Source organism: Pimephales promelas, chromosome 5, assembly GCF_988280905.1.
Source record: "Pimephales promelas chromosome 5, fPimPro1.hap1.1, whole genome shotgun sequence".
Lineage (NCBI taxonomy): Eukaryota > Metazoa > Chordata > Actinopteri > Cypriniformes > Leuciscidae > Pimephales > Pimephales promelas.
Window position 1 is genome coordinate 36,700,984 of NC_142773.1, and position 16,094 is coordinate 36,717,077.

The 16,094-nt window shown below is 39.3% G+C and overlaps 1 protein-coding gene across 2 annotated transcripts in view; it reads left to right on the forward strand.

Moving 5' to 3' along the window:
- The window catches only part of arhgap21b (Rho GTPase activating protein 21b), a 47,347-nt gene extending 33,735 nt beyond the window's left edge, over positions 1 to 13,612 (forward strand). For both annotated transcript variants that reach the window (XM_039676472.2, XM_039676474.2), the window contains 12 exons: positions 1,716 to 1,777; positions 2,466 to 2,599; positions 2,687 to 2,829; positions 3,748 to 3,906; positions 4,000 to 4,078; positions 4,422 to 4,495; positions 4,627 to 4,716; positions 4,966 to 5,091; positions 5,169 to 5,210; positions 6,836 to 6,941; positions 10,229 to 10,260; positions 10,593 to 13,612. In XM_039676472.2, the coding sequence (XP_039532406.2) occupies positions 1,716 to 1,777; positions 2,466 to 2,599; positions 2,687 to 2,829; positions 3,748 to 3,906; positions 4,000 to 4,078; positions 4,422 to 4,495; positions 4,627 to 4,716; positions 4,966 to 5,091; positions 5,169 to 5,210; positions 6,836 to 6,941; positions 10,229 to 10,260; positions 10,593 to 12,122 (2,577 nt within the window). In that variant the 3' untranslated portion in view covers positions 12,123 to 13,612. The remainder of the gene's footprint in view (positions 1 to 1,715; positions 1,778 to 2,465; positions 2,600 to 2,686; positions 2,830 to 3,747; positions 3,907 to 3,999; positions 4,079 to 4,421; positions 4,496 to 4,626; positions 4,717 to 4,965; positions 5,092 to 5,168; positions 5,211 to 6,835; positions 6,942 to 10,228; positions 10,261 to 10,592) is intronic.
- The last annotated feature ends 2,482 nt before the right edge of the window (positions 13,613 to 16,094 follow it).

Here is a 16,094-nt window from a genome sequence, read left to right on the forward strand (position 1 = left end):
AATTAAGGTTTTTGATGAAAACATTCCAGGATTTTTCTCCATATAATGGACTTCAATGGGAACCAAACGGTTCAAGTTTTCAGTACAAACTGCAAACTGTTCACAGGGCTTTAAACGATTTCAGACGATGAATAAGCGTCTTATCAAGCGAAACGATCGCTCATTTAAAAAAATAAATAAATAACAGTTTAAGTTTTATAAGCTCAAATGGTCGCCTTGCTCTGTTCTGTGATGCGCGTTCGTAACTCTCCTGTTCGAACTCGCTCATCAAAATGAACTAATCTTTTCCCGAGTCAACTCGTTCATTTCGTTCGCTGAATGAACTAAATGACACGAGTTCATTTTGATAAACGAGTTCGAACAGGAGAGTCACGAACGCACATCACAGAACAGAGCAAGGCGATCATTTGAACTTATAAAACTATTTATTTATTTTTTTAAATGAGCGATCGTTTTACTTGATAAGATCCTTATTCATCGTCTGAAAGCATTTAAAGCCCTGTGAACAGTTTGCAGTTTGCACTGAAACTGTCTTTCGTACCTTGAACTATTTGGTTCCCATTGAAATCCATTATATGGAGACAAATCCTGGAATGTTTTCATCAAAAACCTTAATTTCTTTTCGACTGAAGAAAGAATGATATGGATATCTTGGATGACATGGGGGTGAGTAAATTATCAGCAAGTTATTTTAAAAGTGAACTACTCCTTTAAACTTTAAAGAGATGGTCAAGTGTGCAGTTCCAAAGCTGATAAAAAACCTACAGGGCTATGTATAAAAAGGGTCAACAAATTAAAATAAAATCTCACAATGGCCACATTTTTTTCGCTCTAATGAGAAAAATCTCATCTAAGCATGCCACGTTTGGATGTTTTAAAAAGAGTATTGCCTGTTGTCATCTTTGCTAATGGCCATTTGGTTGTGGGCACACCGAGTTTTGAGCCATAACTGGCATGTGACTAATTACTGTAACTGCAGGAAAATGACAACCTGACAAACCTGGATTGGCTGGTGGCAAATTGGCCTACTTGTGACTCCTGCTGATGCATGAGCTGTGACGTCAAAGGCAGCCGGCAGGGAAAAATCTATTTTATGCCTCTAAGTGGTCCACTGGAAAAGCATCTGCCGTATACAGTACAATATTTGTGATCCGTAGTTTTACTTGCAATTTATTTGATCAGAATACACCGCTACTTTCGAATGACCATAAATGGATTAAGGTGCTTTTTGCCCACATAATTGTGTATTCTACAGCATCTACCAGGAGGGGATAACAGGATCATGCTAAACCACTCAATCCTTGACCCTTTCTGAACACATTTCACATCAGTCTGAATACACATTTAAAAATTCATGATCCTCCTCACAAAAAAATGAGTGGAACATCATAGCTGATTAATATCATCATTTGGCCTGTGTCTGCCCCCTCTGAGCTGACTGCTCAAACATTGTAGTATTGCATAACTTTGTCATCTGAAAACCAGCTAAAAGCTAACACAACAGTGCTTTGCCATCTGCTGAAATCAGTGTTGAGATGAAATTCTTTACTTAAAGGTGTGAGGATTATGGGTAGGCTTTTTGTTGGTGTTCTCTTTCTGTGTTTACTAGAGGAACTGGTTTTCTTTAATGCTCACAATCAGATTTGTGTTGCTGTACTCGGACTGAGGTTTGCATGTTACCAAATAGTTAATGATTCTTTGTCTTGTATTTTCAGAACGCTGCCGTAACCAGCACTGACTTGATCAACAGAAAGCTTAAGGAGTATATATCCATGAGGTAAAGAAGTCCTTTTAACCCTAAAACCGTATTCTGGACAAATGTGGGCAAAATAGTTTTAATTTATTTGTAAAAAATACTTCCCTTGATCTGAGCGGTACAAGACTTGGCTGCTTTTCATAAGTTTGCCTCCTGAACACACACATTTTTTTTTTTGACTCAATTATACAATGTTAAGTGGGTGAAAAAAAACCCTCCTTAATCTTGTATTTGGGTCAAAAATGGGCACCAATAGAAATGAATGGGAAAAACTGTAATTTAGAGCATTCTAAAATAAGCCACCAGGTGACAGCAAAGTCACTTCATCTTTAGGTTTTAGCTTTAAGAACTTATTGGAATGATATTTAATGTAGTTTAAAAAAATAAAACATAAAAATAAGAATAATTTACATAGAAAATATGGTACTTTTTGAAGTAAATAAATTCAAAAATACCCCCAAAATAAAATAAAAAATACAAACAAAACTTTATCGAAGACAGTGATATAAAATTTATAATAAATAAAAATTAGGATCACATCCCTGAGTCCTCTGTGCCCACATTTGTCCACAATTACAGGATTAAGGGCTATAAAGTGAATACGGTTTGAGGGCTACACCATTCGTTTAACTTACCTCTTCACATATGTGTTGAGCTGTTTTAAGCGTGCCTTATGATCAGTGTCCAATAATATGTGTGTATATGTTAGTGCACCCAGCAGTAAGACTGAGCCGTCACCCAAGACCTCACGACAGTCTCTCAGCATTAGACACACTCTGCTGGGTGGCAGCAGTAAGAGTCAGAGCCCCTACTCGCCCAGGAACGAACAGGAGAGGAGCAAAGGTAACACGTGGCTTTGTAAAATGACACTGAAACCCATTGAATGTGATTTGATCTCAGTGAAATATTGATGTCAGCGATATGTCTCAGATGACTCCAGTCCTCCGAGAGATAAAGCCGCTTGGAGGAGAGGAATCCCAGGCCTGAAGAAGAAGCCACAAGATAAGAGACCCGCTGCTGGTGTCACGTTTGGAATGCGACTGGATAATTGCCCCCCTGCACAAAACAACAGAGTAAGAGATTCCAGATATCACAAATGTGGTTTTGCGACAAGCAAATTAATCTATTGCCGGTGAAGCTCACGCAAACATGTCAATGTTACATTTCACTTCAAAAGCAAATGGGGGCAAAAAAAGAAATTGTATTTTTGCATGAAGTAAAATAAATTTGCCCGCACTACACCATCGCCTGGAGATGTCTGAAATTTTTTGCATTGACATTGCGAGCATATTTCCCGCTCTAATGATCAATACAATAAATCGGAATATTTTACTATTAAATCATTACTTCATTGTTAAAATATACATTTTTTCACATTACTGTATTGAGGAGGGGTTTTTCTTTAGTAAATTGGCTTAATTGTCATAAAATCAAGGTCGTTATGGGAAAACAGTAAATGGTTCTAAAAATAGTAGGGCTGTGAACCGATTAATCGAGATTAATCGCATCAAAAATAAAAGTTTGTGTTTACATAATATATATGGGTGCACTGTGTATAATTATTTTATATATATATATATATATATATATATATATATATACACACATGCTTGTATATACTTAAGAAATATTTTCATGTATATACTGTATATAGAATTATAATTTATATTATATATAAATATTTTATATATAAATAATATTTTTTTCTTAAATATACATGCATGTGTGTGTATTTATATATATATATATATATATATATATATATACAAAAGAAAATAATTATACACAGTGCACCCACATATATTATGTAAACACAAACTTTTATTTTGGATGCGATTAATCGTGATTAATCGTTTGATGGCCCTAAAAAATAGGTTTAATTTTCTTAATGTAAAATGTGATTTCCTGGGTTTTTTCTTTTTTTGATTTTAGTGTGAAATATGGCTTACCTTTTTGAGCATTTATAAGATGTAATTTGGTCTGTGTTACAGTTTGTACCTTTGATCGTGGAGGTGTGTTGTAAGCTGGTGGAGGAGAGAGGGCTGGAGTACACAGGCATTTACAGAGTCCCTGGAAACAACTCTGCCATCTCGAGCATGCAGGAGGAGCTAGACACTAAAGGCATGACGGACATTGATATCCAGGATGACGTGAGTGAACACTTTGCCTTGTGTGATAATCATATATGAGCTGTGGTACCATAAAGGCAGACCTGATCTATATGCTTTTATTTTGTTCAGCAGAAGTGGCGAGACCTCAATGTGATCAGCAGTTTGCTTAAGTCCTTTTTCAGGAAACTTCCTGAGCCTCTGTTTACTAATGGTGAGACCCGTGATCGCATAGAATAAATGATTCATCCGGCTTTATACAAAACACATGGAAAAGTGCACTCTCCAATAGAGAGAAACTTTTATCTAAGCGCTATTTTCTCCACTTGTGGAGGAAGCACTCCTCCTAGAGGACGAGAGTAGTCAGTCATGGAAAACCTGAAAATATCTAGGAATTTTTTCAAATGTTTGCAGGCCTGTTGTTAAAAAATGTTAGTAATAAGTTCTATAGTAATTTTTTTTAAGTATTTCTTTGCTATAGTAACTTTTTGAATTTAGGAACCTTATTAATAGACTTCAGGAATGGTCTAATGATGCCTGTTTTGCTCTCATCATAGAAAAATATTCCAACTTTATTGATGCCAATCGAATGGAGAACCCTGTTGAGCGTTTGAAAGCACTGAAGAGACTGGTACAGATTGTCTGAAGACTGCTGTTAATTTGCTAAATACTGATGTTTACTTGATTGGAGGAATATAATTCCTGTAATCAGTAATAAAACAGAATAAAATAAATCATATTTACTGTCTTTATTCCTCCCAGATACATGAATTGCCAGACCATCATTATGAAACGCTCAAGTACCTCTCTGGACATCTAAAAACGGTCTCGGAAAACTGTGAGAAAAACAAGGTATGAGCTTTGCAGATGTTCAGTTCATTTACCCTGTTTAGGTGGATTGAACAACCTGTGACAGGAAATGCTAAATTAAAACGAAACCGTAAGCCGGTTTTGTTTAATATTACTTCATTGTAAATTATCACTTTCATTAAATTATATAATTCTTAACAGATCATTAAAACTGTGGATAATTTCTCCTGTAGATAGAAAAGAAAGGAATTGAAAGCTTTCTTTATGGAAGCTTTTTTTGTATTTAATTAGATGGAGCCACGCAACTTGGCCATCGTGTTTGGCCCAACCCTTGTCAGAACCTCTGAAGACAACATGACGCACATGGTCACGCACATGCCTGATCAGTACAAGATCGTTGAGACTCTCATTCAGCAAGTAAGACCATTTTCCTCTCATCTCTATAAATTGATGTCTGAATTCTGCTGAACTTTGTATGATATTCTCTTCTACAGTATGATTGGTTCTTCACAGAAGATGGAGATGAAGAGCCAACGGTGAGTATGTAGCTTCCTGCCATTCTCTTCTTGAGTGGATTTCTCAGGCCTAAACAAGCATCTCCTTGCAATCCTTTCCAAAATCTAGTAGTTGAGACTTGGCTCAGTATAACTGTGGAGTCATCCTCAACATTTTCTCAGTTTCCTTTCCCACCTGGTATTAACATCTGTATTGAAACAGGTCCATTGTTTCTTGAAATCCCCTCAGCTCATTCAGATGTTGTTAGGGACTTAAAGGAGTAGTTCACTTTTTAAAAAAAAAGACTTTTGCTGATAATTTACTCACCCCCATGTCATCCAAGATGTCCATGTCTTTCTTTCTTCAGTCGAAAAGAAATTAAGGTTTTTGATGAAAACATTCCAGGATTTTCTCCATATAATGGACTTCAATGGGAAGCAAACGGTTCAAGGTCCAAGTGAGAGTTTCAGTGCAGCTTCAAATGACACCAGACGATGAATAAGGGTCTTATATAGCAAAACGATCGGCCATTTATAAAATAAATAAAAAAGTTTAAGTTTTATAAGCTCAAATGGTCCCCTTGCTCTGTTCTGTGATGCGCATTCGTGACTCTCCTGTTTAAGCTCGTTCATCAAAATGAACAAATCTTTTTTCAAGTCATGCCTCGAAGGGTCCTAGATAAGATTCATCGTCTGGTGTCGTTTAATGCCCTTTGACCAGTTTGCACTGAAACTCTCATTTGGACCTTGAACCGTTTGGTTCCCAATGAAGTCCATTATATGGAGAAAATCCTGGAATGTTTTCATCAAAAACCTTAATTTCTTTTCGACTGAAGAAAGAAAGACGTGGACATCTTGGATTACATGGGGGTGAGTAGATTATCAGCAAAAGTTTTTTTTTTTTAAAGTGAACTACTCCTTTAAATGGCCACATTGCTTTTGTAGAGCAAATTCATCCCAGACAACATCGAAGGACTGCCTTCTCTCTTACGAGGGCAGATTTATAATTCTTCAGACCCTAAGCAGAGTTCAGACCTGATGCATTATTCCTTTTCTACAGAACAAAAGCTGCATTACAGGTACATCTGATACTAGGGTGTGAGGCAAGTGCGAAGCTTACTTTAATAAGGCTTCTTGCGGCTTTGCATCTTCATGCAGAATCAAAGAGAGCCACTTTAACTTAAAGCGTACAGTGCACAGGTCATACAGTGCTTCTTCTTTAAATGGCTGTGGTACTGGTCCTTGAGTGAAATCCACTGCTACTAAATACAAACTTGCTTTGTCTTTCAAAAAGCTGAATTCTAAATCAACTAATAAACTAACCAATTCCACAATTTTCTGCTCTTCACTTTCATGTAGTAACAGACAGTAAACCTACAAGAAATTGACAGAGTTTATTTGAAGAAGAACAAGAACACGTGGATTTATTGTCACTTGTGGACCCACTGAGGCCCCAAGCATTTGCATGGTTTACATGGCGGTCGAAGCTGCCACTTCTCACGATACACAGTCTTTGCTTTGAGAACGATGTTTCAAATCGGTTTTAAATGAAAATGTTTGGCAAAGCTCATACATGCACATGCTCAAGACTGCACTTAATGTTTTCGACATGCCTCATACAGTATCAGTGACATGAATTTGTACCTCTCGTTCCATGTGCATGCCAGACCACCATGGAGCAAGAGAGCACCGTTCAGTCTCAGCCTGTGCCCAACATTGACCATCTGCTGACCAACATTGGCCGCACTGCTCCATCGCCCGGTGACGTCTCAGGTAATCTTGCCCTCATAGTCCAACAGTTCCAGGTCAGGGATATGAGTTTAGAAGAATGGATATTAATTGAAACATTCAGAGTGTTCAGATGTTAGGTGTGTGTGTGTTTTCACTCTCTTAGTATATTTCAGATGAATAGCAGATACTCATGCTTGCCATTTAGATCTGTCAATGTTTAGAGCAAACAAAAGCAAGCTTTGCAGAAATGTATTGATGCATATGTACAGGTGAACTATTTTAGCAATTTTGCATTGGTCAAACGTATTTGATGAGCTGTTTGAAAAATTGGATAAAATAGTTCCTTGTTTGTGAAGCTTATGAATCAATCTAAATTCATTGATTTATTTTCTTTACCTTCAGCCATTGTTTTTGACTAGTTGTCCTTATTTCAATTGTATGATTTCTCCAGAATTCTCCTTTTGCTTTGGTTTGTATTGGTTTGAACCTCACTCATTGCCATCCCTCCCTAATGCTTTAGTCTCTGTTATGACTCCACTCCTCCTTTTCTTTCAGTTCTTTTTTCTCCTTCCCCTTCTCCTGTGCTAACCTGGCATGTTCTTTCCCAAAAGAAATGGAAAAAATCAATGATAAACCACCAAAGGTTTACCCGTCTGACCCATCTTGTCTCTAGTGTTTTTCTTCTCCCTTGTCCCTGTCCAGCACTGCTCACACATTACCCAATCTTAACACAGGCCAAGTGGGCGGCGTCTATCACTCGGTGATGTCACTGATGGACTCTGTAATGTCTGTGATGGACAGCTGGGACTGTAGGAAGAAGGAGGAGTGTTGTCCCCAGTGTAGCTGCCTAGTCTGCAGAAATCCCAGATTCTTATAAATTGAAAGTGAATCCGGGACAAACCCCCACCCGAAAACAAAAGAAACAAAAAAAGAGTGTCAGAGAAGTTGATATTTGTCATCGTCGTGTTGCACGTTTCATATCTTATAAGACTATTATTAACAGAGAGGATACAGAGCTGTGATGGTGTAATGTGTCTGAAAAGCCTCTTTGCTGTCTCTCGTTGTCTCTGAAGCTGACCGCATGGAGTTCTAGCATGGTATGGTCTCCAGGATTTCTTCCAGTCATGTGACATACAGTAACTGTCATTGATGATGTCTGAAGGGGTGTGGTGAGGGGCTGAGCCGGCTTAAATCATAAAGCTCCCGTTGAATCTCATACCATTCAAAACCATTCGTATCTCTGATGGAGAGTGAGCAAAGGGGCTTTTGAGTGGTGAAGTAGTAACTTGCTTCCTCCTCGTAGCTGCTTTACCACCTTATAACTTTGGCCCTTTTAGCCCCTTTCTGCCCTCCTGTCATATTTGACCCTTGTTGTCCCTTGTCATAGTCTCTCAGTGCTTTAAGTCATTCTGCATCTCCATGTTCTGCACCGAAAAGCTGATACAGTTCAACACAGATACGATTCCCCAAGTGACTGATTTTACTTGTAAACGTTCAAACATTCAGACTGGCGCAATTTGCCGTGGCACCATTCAGGTCCTGTGTAGCTGCTGTAACTTCTCATGAAAAAATCAGACGTGATGTGGCGACAACTAATGAAAGAGCAGACTGTGGAGGTCGTGTAATTCACCTCAGTAGACGGACTAGCGGAGCACAGTACCGCTACGTGGCGACCTCCAATGTTTCTTACTCCACAACAACTTCACAAAACAAAAAAACGTATTATCTAAACTTGTCGCAATTAGTTAGCTGAATGATCACAATTATTTGAGCATTATTGTTGCTGTGCACTTCACTTCTATAACCACATATTGCCTTCCAATTGACTTATGGCTAAGCCACGCCCTCAAACGCGATGAGCCAATCACAGTGCGCAGCTAACCCAATACACTCGGACATTCCATTGAAATGCATTGCAGTTAGTCAGTTTTCATTCGTTTTTTCTTGTGATTTTAAGTTTAAAATGGTCAAACGGTGTGCATGGGGTACATGCAACTCCTACACTAGGTTCCCGAGAGGCTGGGCGACGGTGTGTATTTTTTTTTACCCTTTCCCAAACCACATCTCAACCGAGATAAGTGTCTGCTCTGGATTAAGTTAAGCGGTAGACCACAACACCACTAAACGTGGATAAATTAAACAAGAATGTCTACATCTGTTCTAAGTTAAGTCAACAACTTATTTGAATGTTATCTTTAAAATCTCTAACATAGCCTAACATTAGAAAACGTTAACGTTAGCTTCTAGCTGCATTGTACATTATGTCACTTAGCTTCATTAACGTATCTGTAAATAACCGAGATAGCAAATAATCCTTGTTAACAATGTTGTGCTGAATGATTCATGTAAATACTGTAGCACCAAACGGTGATGGCAACGATATGCGGTTTATCACGTTTACACTGTGACCTGTACATTTTTGCCTGGAGCTGAAGCTTTTCATCGACCTTCTCAGCAATAAAATTATTAATATAACCCTCCAATGCATTAAGACACTTTAGGTGACTTCAAGATGATATATAATCTTTCTGTCTCCAAAAATCACCAATTGCCTCCTGTGAAATGTACTATCCTACTGTGACGGCTGCCACAGCACCTGTCCCTGAATGTTGACTGTGTGTCCGAGTGAGTGGAGGGGGCGTGGCTTAGCCATAGGTCAATTACTAGAATGCCATGAAATACATAGTAGGTTACAAAAACACAAAACTTAACATCCTAAACATAATCAAACATTTTATGTTTCCAAGTGAATGAGGGACAAAATGTGCATGGATCAAGCATATAAACCCGATGCAGTATAGCCATCTAATGTAGGTTTACGAAAGTAAATATTTAAGCGTTCTTAGCCGTTTTCAAATAGTAGCAATATTCAGTTTCCGACCAGATTTGTTACAGCTCTCGTCCCCTATGCGTAACCAAGGCAGGGATAGACATCCTTACAGCTATGTCTGTTTGAGTTGGGAAAGAATGCCTGTAGATACGTTCTGCTGGCTGTGTGTGTGTATGTGTGCGTGTCAGTAATTGGCGGTCTCACTGTGAACAGGCTGTCTATCTGTGTGAATGTGTGCATGAACTGCCTCCTGTCTTACTGCACACTGCTGGGTTCTTGTCATCACTCATTCCTCTTTCCTCCATTTCTCTGTGTTTGATGGCTTAAGTGTGTCGCCTTCATCTCTCGGATCTCTACATAACTCCACTGTTTGTGCTGTTCCGCTGCTGTTGTGGTGAAGGATATTTATATTTCAGCCTCCCCTTGTCTCTGGCTCTTTGACCCCTCTGTATTCCACATGAAATGGCCTACTTACCCTTTTCTCTCCCTGTTCCACTAGATTCAACCACCAGTGACTCTGCCAAATCAAAGGTGAGTACTTCCCAGCAAATAAATTTAGGTTCTGGGAACGTTAGTTTTTGGTTCCCGGAACGTTCCTAGAACTTTCCCTTAAGGTTAAGGGAATAAGTTTTAATAACCTACATGGAACGTTCCTATAACGTTCTTGTTTGGTTCCCAAAAAAAACCCCTCATGGGACCATTCGGGAACATTAGGGGAACGTTTTGTGTTTGCTGGGTTTCTCTTGAGATAATTACAATGAAAGAGGAGAGGACTCCTGCTTCAAAAGTCAATTCACTAAAATGTTGGATAGATCACAATGTGTTGTATACTTACACTTTTCTTTTTGTGCTTGGTTCTGTAGCAGGGTTCCTGGGGATCTGGTAAGGATCAATATAGTAGAGATCTGTTGCGTTCTTCCATCTTTGCTAGCCGCAAACGCAAAAAGCCCAAGGACAAGCCTCAGCCGAGCAGCTCCGATGATGACCTGGATGCTTGTTTCTCCAAAATGAATCTTCCAGTGCAAAATGATCCAAATTGGCCTGCTGATGATCAAACCGAAGATGCTGAGAGTGAAGTTGGGCTCGATGACCAAATAGAAAGGACTGAGGATGATGACCAAAGCCCAAGAGAGAGTCTTGACCTCACTTCTGAAAACAAGCAGCTCATCTCTGAACACTTGCCCCGACAAACTTGTCCCTCACCAAAAATCATTACATCACCCAAACCTAGTTATCACATGCAGTTGACTCGCCAAAGTTCCCTGTCCGATCCTCCCTCCAACTATGATGATGGTTGTGTCTCAGATCTGGGCACACTTAACAGCACCAGTTCCCAGGCGTCCGTACCAAGGATGAGGCACGGGAGAACCCCCGGCCACTGGATGGAGAACACAGGAATGGGGCCAGGAGCAGAAGTCTGCTCTATCACATCAGATTACTCCACCACCTCCTCCATGACTTTCCACACAGGGGTGGAGTCCGTTGCCCTCAGTCCAGAGGTGCAGTCTGTTGCCGAAAGTCGCGGTGATGATGCTGACGATGAAAGAAGTGAACTCATCAGTGAGGGACGGCCAATGGAGACTGACAGTGAGAGCGACTTATCAGTCTTTGCCGGTGGCCGAGAAAGCGGGCCAACTGAAGATAGCGTCCAACTGGAGGGCGGTGTCACACCTTCGCAGGATGTACCAAACCTCATCCCCTCCCATCGAATCATCGCGTGCGATACCCTGGCACGCAAGAGGGGGAGTCGGCAGAAGACCGACAGCGAGTCTTCGGCAGATGGGAGCAGAAGCGACAAGGAGTCTTGTCGACTATCACGAGTCCTGGATGCAGTCAAGGGCCGTTCCACCGGTAGTCTTAGCTCTTCCTCTCGCAGCGAATCCGAGCGCGTCGAACCCATGTGGCGAATCAAAATCACCGACCGGTTGAAATGCCGACTGCGGACATCAGCTGACGACATGTTCGGGGTGGGTTCCCAGCGCACCAGGTCCCCCGAGACTCGAAGTAAACGGAAAAGCAATATCCGCCGCAGGCACACCATGGGTGGTCAGCGGGACTTTGCCGAGTTGTCGGTAATTGGGGACTGGCAAAGAGTCGAGGGCAACGAGCTCTCGGCCATGGATCGTTTAAAGCCCAAGTGCAGTTCGCAGGACTTCTCCATCAGAGACTGGATAGCTCGAGAGCGACACCGCACCAGCAACCCTGAAGTTAGCCTGGATGGGCTTGACCTGCACCCTTCCCGATTATCTGCTGGGCCCTCCCACTTGGGTCAGCTCCTCAATGGAGATGTAGCGGCCGCTCAGAACAAGAGCCTAAGCCTAGCCGCGGATGCCCACCCTCATAAACTTTCGGGTGCTCAAGTGGTCCGTTCCCGTTTCTATCAGTACCTGTGAAAGTATGTGTGAGTGTATACTCATGTGTATATATACACACACGAGTACACATTTTATGAGTGTCTGAGTATTGATGTGTTTTAAGGTACTTGAGTGATGCTTTTAAGCCATGTTGGCGTCAGCATTAGTCGAATGTCACGAGCGAGAGTGTGTGTTTGTGTGTGTGATGTTCGAGATCAGGAGAAAGTCCGTATGAAATTGATGTTGAGCATTCTCTGGACAGGTGGAGTTGCAAGAAATATTTTTAAAACATCCTGTGACATTTCCTTCTGTGAATGAAATTACGTACAGACCCAATGTTGTACAGTGAACAGAGGCTCTCTCACTGTAGGCCAACCGAAGCGCAGTATTGATGGAAAACTGGGTGAACTCGACTTCTAGTGAATGTAGATTTTAGATTTGAGTGTAGAGTTAAGATGACATCACATAAGGGAGCAGTTTTAGTCCACATGGCTTGGAAGATAAAGGCAAGTAACAGAGAAATAGGCTGAGCAGGTAGGTCAATAGTCTGGAATTGTAGGATGTTGAGAAGACTAGTATCTTGAACCTTGACTAAAGATTCATTTTATTGGAAAGTGTAAAGAGGCCCCTGGTGTTGTGATAGATCCTTCAGTAACCAAAACGAGAATGTATCTGCTTTTTGTAATACTAAACAAACTGCCATTTTCATTTATGAGCTGTATATATTTCCCCTTTCTGTGCTTTTTGTTTATTCTGCCTGTGTTTGGACTGCTTTGCGTGCTGTGCTATGGAACGGTGTCCGTTTCGTTTTCCTTTTTAAATGCAATGCATGGCAGACACTCGGCAGGCAACTTTTTTTTTTAAAATAACTGAAGACAAAAAGGAATTCAAAACTTTCCTCTGATGCAATTTGCTGCGCACTACATGTTGATGTTTGTTATACTGCGACTACTGAGACATGATTACTGTCTTTGGCATAAAGCTGGGAAAAGAATGGATTGTTAAAGAACAAAGAAATCAGGTGTCTTTGGATCATGAAAGTGCCTCATATTGAATACTGGTCTTGGGGAGTTGAAGGTGGCTCATCTCACATACAAAAAAAAAAAGAAAAATATTTTTTTTATTCTTCACCTCAGCCAGACTTCGTTCTTGGGAAAAAATGAGGAGCTTCCATTCCTACATCATTCCTCCTGGGTCTTAACACTATTTTAATGCATTATTGTTTTAAGTTTTGCATTTGGTATTTTAACCAGACTTGAATTTTAAATATTCCTGTAAAATAAGTAACTTAAATGTACATATCTATTACATGTTTTAGCTGCTCCTTTTCCTTTGGTCATCTTCATAACATCCGTTTCTTTTTGTAAGTATTGTACGATACAGAGGTGAGGTTAAAGGACATGCTAACCATCTCTGAGGTTCCTCTTGTGTGAACAATGCTTCCCTAACTGTTTGTATCATGCTGGGTCTGCACTTGTGGTGGACACCCATTGTAAAACACTGGAAAATAAACCCTTTTTGTCTGATAACTAACTAGTGTTGTATTTCAGTTTGCGGCCACAAGGGGGTACACTGTCATGATATTGGGGATGGCTGAAAACAAAAATATGGAAGCTTGTTTCCGCCACTGAATTAAATAAATAAATAAGTGTTATAAAGTCTGCAAATACAAATTGCGACTTATCTCTCAATTTTGACTTTCTTTTACAATTGCAAATTTACATCTCACAATTCTGACTTTATAACACATAATTGCGAGTTTATATGTTGAAATTCTGACATCTTTTCTCAGATTTGTGAGATATAAAATTGAAATTGTGAGTTATCAGGCCAATTCTAGGGGAATTCTAGGCAATTCTGACTTTATAACACACAATTCTGACTTAATATCTCGCAATTCTGACTTCATATCACGCAATTCTGAGAAATAAAGTCGCAGTTTAACCTTCGCAAATTGCAAATTACCTTTTTTTATTTTTCATTCTGTGGTGAAAACAAGCTTCCATACAAAACAGTCCTTGAATCTTTGTAAAAAAACAAAAAAAAACAAAAAAAAAAACACATGAACCCTGCAGTACGGTAGGTGATCAACCAGAATGCCACTTACCGGTAAATCCACCGCGGAAAAAATAAACAAATATAAAAATAAAAATAAACAACAAATAATAAAATCTGAACCAGTGCTTCTGCTCCTGTATTGAGATATAACCTGCAGCGCGTTTCAGTATCAGTGGCCTTAACCCATTCAGACCCTGTGAATGGACAATGGACATCACATGTCCCTTTTCTTAACTTCTGGAGCATTTCACCTAGTTTAAAGCCTGCAGTCCATGAGATTGGACATTTGTCATCCAATCAAATGCCAGTAAAGCCCTGCATGTAGTAATTATATAAAAAAAAACTCTACATTGAAGAGAAGCATGGCAGCACTTCACTCCAAACACAGAAGCAAGCAATTTTCTAAGGTGTATTTACATTTTGTATATATTTTTGCCAGTATTTCATAGTTTGTATGTAAAATAGAAAGATTGAACTTATTAATCAAAGTTAAAAATCAACTGTAGAATTGCACGTTTAATCAGGATTTTTTTAAATGTGTCTTTCCATTATAATGGACAGTAGGTTTGAAAGCCTGTTACTGAAGTCACATTTTCAGTGATGCTGATTGAAATTTTTTTTATTAAAAAAAAAAAAAAAAAAATATATATATATATATATATATATATAGATATATCACAGTACCGATACATTTTTTTAAAACTTTTTCATGAGCAGAATATACAGTTCTGAAGTGCTTGAACATATAGCTGATGAAAATATCTCAGATATTGACTTTATGTGGAGTAATGAGGAAGAAGGAGTTGTAAGAAAAATATCCATATTTAAAACTTTATAAAGTAAAATAATTTCCGGTCAAAAGAACATATGGATTTGATTTAAATCTAAAGCGCAACTTAAATATGAATATTTAAAATATTTTATATTAATATATATTTTAATTAATATATAATTTTAGGGATTGATGCACTTTTATGATGGATAGATGCACTTTTATCATGGATAGATGTACTTTTATCATGGATAGATGCACTTTTATGGACTTTCAAAACAGAAACAACCATTTACAGCCAATATAAAGCTTGGAAGGGCCTTATAACTCAAATTGTTTTCATCTAAGAGAAGAATGTCATATACACCAAGGATGGCTAGAAGCCAGGGTGATTAAATCATGGGCTAATGTACATTTTTGGGTGAACTATACCTTTAAAGGTATAGTTCAACCACAAATTATATTTGTCATCACTTACTCACCCTCAAGTTGTTCCAAACCTGTATGAGTTTCATACCATTTTTATGTTGGACACCATCCCTTTTTTTTTCCCTCCCTCCATTTTTGCACTCAGGTCTAAGTCTCATGGCCCTCTATCAGAATCCAGAGTTTTGAGAAGATTGGGGAAACTTAATTTTTCGCCCCCCCCAAAAAAAACGTAAGGGGTACCACTGTCGTTTTTTTTTCCGGTCGAAATTTTGAGTTTCGATATCTCAGCTCTGGAAGGGTCTAGAGCCTCCATTTTTGCACTCAGGTCTAAGTCTCATGGCCCTCTATCAGAATCCAGAGTTTTGAGAAGATTGGGGAAACTTAATTTTTTGCCCCCCCAAAAAAAACATAAGGGGTACCACTGTCGTTTTTTTTTCGGGTCGAAATTTTGAGTTTCGATATCTCAGCTCTGGAAGGGTCTGGAGCCTCCATTTTTGCACTCAGGTCTAAGTCTCATGGCCCTCTATCAGAATCCAGAGTTTTGAGAAGATTGGGGAAACTTAATTTTTCGCCCCCCCCCAAAAAAACGTAAGGGGTACCACTGTCGTTTTTTTTTCGGGTCGAAATTTTGAGTTTCGATATCTCAGCTCTGGAAGGGTCTAGAGCCTCCATTTTTACACTCAGGACCAAGTCTCATGGCCCTCTATCAGAATCCAGAGTTTTGAGAAGATTGCGGAAACTTAATTTTTCGC